This window comes from Clupea harengus, chromosome 8 (genome assembly GCF_900700415.2).
Source record: "Clupea harengus chromosome 8, Ch_v2.0.2, whole genome shotgun sequence".
Taxonomy (NCBI): Eukaryota; Metazoa; Chordata; class Actinopteri; order Clupeiformes; family Clupeidae; genus Clupea; species Clupea harengus.
Window position 1 is genome coordinate 29,275,457 of NC_045159.1, and position 6,479 is coordinate 29,281,935.

Here is a 6,479-nt window from a genome sequence, read left to right on the forward strand (position 1 = left end):
CTGGGTAATATCTGTTTCCTGAATACTGTAGTTAGCAGGAAGGTTTTGTCTTTCTACTCAAATATAAAAAGAGCACAATTGAAGACACAATTTTCATCCTGACACACCCTTAGAATACTGCTTGGCAGTCCTTCAGGCAGATCACCAATTAGTTGATAGATTGGTTCCTGATAGATTGGTTTTCCAATTGGCCCAGTGTCAGATGTGTATCTTTGAGCCTCTGTTTCCACGTGTTGTACCGAAGGAACAGTGTTTCAGTAGAGTAATTCATTTATTTCACATTTCAAATACACTAGTTTGTTCCTATTGGCATAGTTTAGCCAATGTGTTTGACTTCTTTTGGCTGTTGGGACAAAATAGAAATAAGGCCTCAGAGATTTGGGTTCTTTTTGTTTTAATGTTGTAGACAAGGTGGCAACAGAATGGGATTGATTGGTATGTTGTGCTTCCTGTAATGAATGCAGTTACAGGAAGAATTGAGTTTCTGGACTCTGAGGTGCTTTTGGCGTGTGTTGTAATCGGTGAGTAATTATTTCCGCTTGGCTCATCAAGCCCGGTGAGTGTGTTGCCTGGAGGAGTGTTTTCCATTCCCCAGTAGGTGTGGCTGGCAGGCTCGTGTCATGGCAACAGCAAAGGGCACACATGAATGGGGATGCAGCACCCCCTAGTGGACAGATGTACTCTGGGGAATATGGACGCATTTATATGTGGACATGTTATGACATGGGGCTTTTTAGTGTGCTTACTAGTGCTCAGATTCATTACAATCTGTCTCCTCTCTCTGTCTGTCTGTGTTCGTTCTCAGGAAAAAAGCTCCTACAACCAGGGACAGGTTATTCACCGAATCACCGTGGTGCCAAGCAAGAATCTGACTGTTCTGTGTACAGTGACAAACAGCCTGGGAGAGGACTCCAGGGCTATATATGTGCCATCTGGTGAGTGCAGTGGGCCCTCCCCACGCCTTGGGGCTCTCAGCACCACTAACCTGCCGCTCCCCGGGCCCTCAGGGGCTGTTTACTCATAACACTGGAAGAGCTTTTTCCATCATGGCTGAGCTTCACTGACAAGGGTTTTTTTTTTTGTAGAAGAAGGGCTATTACTTCAAGCATGTTTTATGTCAGATTAATGACCGTTTTTTGCTTAATACTAATTGACTATTCATTTGTTTTGGGTTTATTTGGGTGAAAGTGTGTTGCTGGATGTCTTTGAGGTGTGTGTGCGAGAGAGTGAGAGAGTAGTGCATGTAAGAGGCGTGGGGCTGTGTGTGTGTTCATGTGAAAGATGAGTGTGCAAATGTGAGAAATGTGTGTTTCTGTCTGTGTGTGTGTGGGTCTGTGTGTTTGTGTGTGTGTGTGTGTGTGTCTGTCTGTCTGTGTGTGTGTGTGTCTGTGTGAGAGAGAGAGAGAGAGAGAGAGAGAGAGAGAGAGAGAGAGAGAGAGAGAGAGAGAGAGAGATTAAAGGCTGACCAAACAGCAGACATTCAAATGTGTAATTTGGTATGAGAACTGTTTCCCCCTCATCTGTTTGTTGTGGTGTTTATTTATTTATTTATTTGTTTGTTTGTTTGTTTGTTTATTTTGTTGTGTTTCTTGGGGTGCTGGGCTGCTTCCCTGCTCTCATCTAATTTGCATGCTGGACTTCTCTCCTCACCTCTTCAAATCTTACACCAGTAAAAAGTGTGACTTCTCCGCCCACGGCACGTTTCTTCGCACTAACTCTTCTTCCTCTAAACCATGGGTGGATGGGGGTGGGGCCTTTTAAAATACAGTGAATTGGACATGTTTTTTGAAGACATGTCGACACAAGTTGTGTGTCTATTCTACGGTCCCAGGAAGTTAATTTCATTTCATATCTAATTTCAGTTATTGTGGAGGAAGTGCCAGAAGGAGGTAAGAACTCACCATTCTGTAAATTGACAGTTGACATGAACTTGCACTGATGAGATACGGGGGCCTAATTTCATAGAGCAATGAGCTGTGAGCTACGTGTGTGGCGTCATGACGAGATGTCAATCACATGATGTCACCTCAGGGGGAGGAGTCAAGAAGAATTGCATGTGTGCGCTGATAGGATGATAGCATAGAGGGGAGACTTTGTGGGACAGGTGAAACAGCATATTCATGTGTGGGTGTGGCGTTGAATTCGTGTCTCTTTTGAGCCAGTCAACCAAGTCCAACATCAGTGCTTATTTTAAATATATTCCAACTGAGAAACGAGCCAGAGAAAAGATTTGACCATTCTTTAAATGGAGTGATGGAACTCCATGATGTAATCACTCTCAGGAGACGCCAGGGAAGTAGTGATATTTCACACCCAGAGCAAAGGGAATCATTCCAAACGGCAGATATACGCCAAGAAAAGATTCATACTAGGAAACTATCAGGTGACAACACATATGGAATGAAAAGTGAAAAAACTAAACAAATATATTACGGAATTATCCCATTTGAAGACAGAGAAATTGTTGTGCATTAAGGCCCCCGATGAATGATAGGCTACTGGATTATTTTAATCTCTGTCAGTGTGGTGTGTGGTGTACGTAGCCATTTAAAAAAAATTAGATTAGATGCGCCTGGCAGACATTTAAAACCAAGATTACAGGTTACATTTCAAAGAAGGATGTGGCAGAAGAACGCCTTCCTCAAAACAATTGTCATGCAATGCCAACCTTTTTGATCAGACACTCCAAAATGAACAGCGCTCCGCCATCAAAGGCGTTGAATGTGCCCTAGTATTAAAAAGAGCCTTATACGATGCCATTCTTTCTGGCGCTCCCATCAAATTAGGGCCCACAGTGTGATGTACTCCAATAAATATTGTAAACCTGTCTTCTGCTGGCTGAGAGGGGGTGTAGGAGGCCCACACTGAGCTCAGGTGTCAAGCAGCCCAACATCACGTCTCATTTGATCTCCCCATCACCCTTCATCTGTCTGCTGTCCACAGACCAGTCTTATTTCACGAAGCATTTATTTCCTTTACAGTCAGGGGGCTAAGCACCATGGGGCACACACACACACACACACACACATACATACACACATACGCACGCACACATACACACACACATACGCACGCACACATACGCACGCACGCGCACACGCACGCGCACGCACACGCACACGCACACACACACATCTACAGCACCATGGGTTTACAGAACTGCAGATGATAATACATTCATACTGTTTGACCTTTATAATATGAATGTAATTCTTTGGTCCCATTTTGGATCTCTAGCTTGTCAATCAATCAATCAATCAATCAATTCAATCTTATATAGCGCTTCTCTAAATACCCGAAGTCGCTTTGATCCTTGGCCCCATTCAGTTCTGTTTGCTGGTATTTTTACAACTTTTGTTTTTGTAGCTTTAGTTTCATCCAGGTAGCAGCATGTTAAGGTTCGTTCTGACGAAGTGCAACCAATCCCTCCTCTTTTGTGTTGTTGTTGCTCCAGACAGATCCACCGGCAACGACCAGGCCAAGCTCATCGTTGGCATCGTGGTTGGGCTTATCTTGGCCGCTGCCATCGTGGGTCTCATCTACTGGCTCTACATGAAGAACTCCAGGTGGGAAGAACTATAGTCAGACATCTTGCTTTTTAGGTTCTCTTTGGTCTCATATCAGAAGATGGTGAAATGATGAAGTTAGATATGGGGGATTGTTCAGGAGGAATGGTGAAGTTAGATATGGGGGGATTGTTCAGGAGGAATGGTAGTCCATCTTGCTGTCTTGCTGAGGAGTATATTTGGCGACATCAGGCACCAGGTTGTTCCTTCTCCTCTTTCAGATGACAAATCCTAAACTAATCTTTCTTTCCCAATGTTTGTCCAGGCAAGGCAGCTGGAAGACCCGAGAGAAGGAGATGGGTACTTCTGAGGAGGAGAAGAAGCTGGAGAACCACAAACCAGAGGTGTAGAGCTATCAGAGGCACACAGGAGGTACGTCCTGCTCACCCCCGCCCCCCCCCCCCGTCCCCCCGTCTGCTTGCTCTTCACAAGCACATACTAATAATCAGGACTGGAATGGATGTGTTCAATGCATCAGTCATAATACTTCATTGATTGTCTCTTTTTCTGTCCCTAGGGAAGGAGCAGTTGCAAGGCCTTGTCACACTGAACCTGTTGTAACGCCATCTGAATGATGTCTGAAAGCCCTCATCAGACTTCTCATATGCAGCACGTATTGCAGAATACTCTCCAAGTCCAGACGAATGGATTCCTACAAAAAATCTCCTCCAGACATGTCTGACTGATGTCATTTGTGTTTTGTATCTCACCTGCACTGAAGACTGCTCTTTACGTTTCCCCCTGTGTTCCTGCTGACCGATCATTCCCCCAGAAACATATTGCTGGTTGGGTGGGCTCTGCAATTGCTTTTCTTGGTAGAAAATGTAAAGTTCGCGGTAAAGTTGTAAAGTTCCCGGTCCATGTTTTCAGGCCTTTGTAAATAGCTGCAGTTCATCAGCATATGCCACCATGTTTTTGAGATTAGGAATGTTGTATCATCTGGGACCTGCCAACCTCGGGGTCACCGTAGGGATTATTATTCTGAGGGTTGATTGGCCCTAGAGGCCTGAAGTCTTCACTGCTGTTACACTTTGTTTTTCTGTAGGTTACCTTTCAAGTGTTTTGATTTGATTTGATGGCTTTTTCACAGCAGTACCTTCATTTTTTTTTTTTTTTTTTACACTTTGTTAAAGAAAGTCACATAAAGAGCAAAATAATAATAAGCACTAGCCTTGCAATGTGGCTTGTGTATTACCTTAATTGGGTTCCAGCATCATCATACACCTCTTTGCTCACCTGTTAACTGGTAGCACTGTCCAGACTATTGATATCCTTAGCTTGAAAGTTCTTCTAATGAGCCATTATACAGCTGAAGAGAGTTTGGCAGTTGGCCTTTAAAATGTTTGGCTCCGCCTCCACAGGGACGACCTTCTAGCCTCCCTTTATTCTATGCCAGAGGTCAGAGGTCAGAGGTTAGCATGTCCTATTTACTTCGGCCTTAAGTGAGAACTACCTTTTTGTTGTGTGCTGGGATACTAGAGTGTAAATGTCAGTAGTTGATGCTTTATACATATTTAAAGAAAACGATTGGACACTTAATGTGAAACCTTATTGAATGTGCAAAAGCCTCTTTCCCTCATATGCTCTCGGGGAAGATCTCCACGCCTTGTTTCATGGCACCGGTGTTTTCTTTCTTTTCTTTCTTTCTTTCTTTGTCAGATCACAAGACACAACACTTCATCACTTAGATATGTTAACACATTTCACCCCCTTTTATCTCTGGCAATTTTTGTTTTGTGTGCCATACTGTAGTTGCAGAGCCACTGCATCGTGTCTGTGGTTTGAGAACTATGTATATATGTTATTTTAAGTTGTGTTTTGCTATTTATACAGTGTGAGATGCAGAGTTAGCTCTACGTTAGCCTAATGATTGGGTAGGAATATTGACTTCAATTTAATGTTAGTCACATCAATATGTAAGACATCGAGTACTGACAGCATGTAACTGCTGGACTGAAGACACTAAAGAGAGAGTACTGATGAGAGAGATTGCTATTTGTTTGCCTCTTACTTGTTTGTATGAAGCCCTTAAAGAATCACTTGTGTTTAGGTACTGCAGTTTATAATTACATTACTTCACATCCATCAGGTCAGCAGTGAAACCAAAGAGGGTTAAGAGATGGCCATACAAGTATTGTAAATACAACATTTTGTTTTTGTACTTTTGTTGAGAATAAAGTGTACATTTGGAAGAAAATGACACAAACTCAAGCCAAGTTTGTTTCAGTGACTACTTTGTTACCCTTCAGCAAGAACCCATAAAGAAATGTTACCCCTTTGAAATCTGTAAAGAAATTTACAACATTACAAAATAAACAAATGTTAATACTGGCTTTTATAAAACATTTTCACAGGAACAAATTACTGGTTACTTTGAACAATGGAAATAATAATCTCAAGAGAATCCTTAAAGTATAAATTAATTGCACACATCACTATGTTTACATGTTCCACAAGGCATTTTTGACGAACACATTTTCTTGTAAGAGAATGAAAGCAGAGAAGAGAACCCCCTGCAAAATCTGAGCAAGGCCACTTCCTCTTAGATGTAGGCCAAAGAGTTACCACGCAGTTCTAGACTTTCAAGTTTAAGATTAAAGAGAAAGACCAGTGCAAAATAAAGCTTCAAGTTAAGATTACAAAAAAAAAAAAAAACCTGATCAGAGGAGAAGTAAAACGGCGGGTAAAAGGATCAAAGCAGTCGGTTGTTGGTAGAATCGTTCAAAGGCCTCATAGAGATGTTCTAATATGAATCATTTGGAATTCTCCTGATATAAACCTCATTGATGCTACTACGCTCCGCGGAGGCTACCAACATCTTGGAACAGCAACTGCAATTAGTCTCCGAGTCATCTATCTGTTGATCAAAGCAGACTACAAAAGCCTGCGTGTACTAATGGTGAAATACTTGCA

The 6,479-nt window shown here is 42.4% G+C and overlaps 1 protein-coding gene across 3 annotated transcripts in view; it reads left to right on the forward strand.

Annotated features, from left to right (window-relative positions):
• Positions 1–5,777, forward strand: part of alcama (activated leukocyte cell adhesion molecule a) — a 46,574-nt gene extending 40,797 nt beyond the window's left edge. For 2 of the 3 annotated variants that reach the window (XM_031572647.2, XM_031572649.2), the window contains exons 12-16: positions 806–935; positions 1,863–1,889; positions 3,455–3,566; positions 3,832–3,938; positions 4,084–5,777. In XM_031572647.2, the coding sequence (XP_031428507.1) occupies positions 806–935; positions 1,863–1,889; positions 3,455–3,566; positions 3,832–3,916 (354 nt within the window). In that variant the 3' untranslated portion in view covers positions 3,917–3,938; positions 4,084–5,777. The remainder of the gene's footprint in view (positions 1–805; positions 936–1,862; positions 1,890–3,454; positions 3,567–3,831; positions 3,939–4,083) is intronic. The other variant, XM_031572648.2, reaches the window with a different exon arrangement.
• The last annotated feature ends 702 nt before the right edge of the window (positions 5,778–6,479 follow it).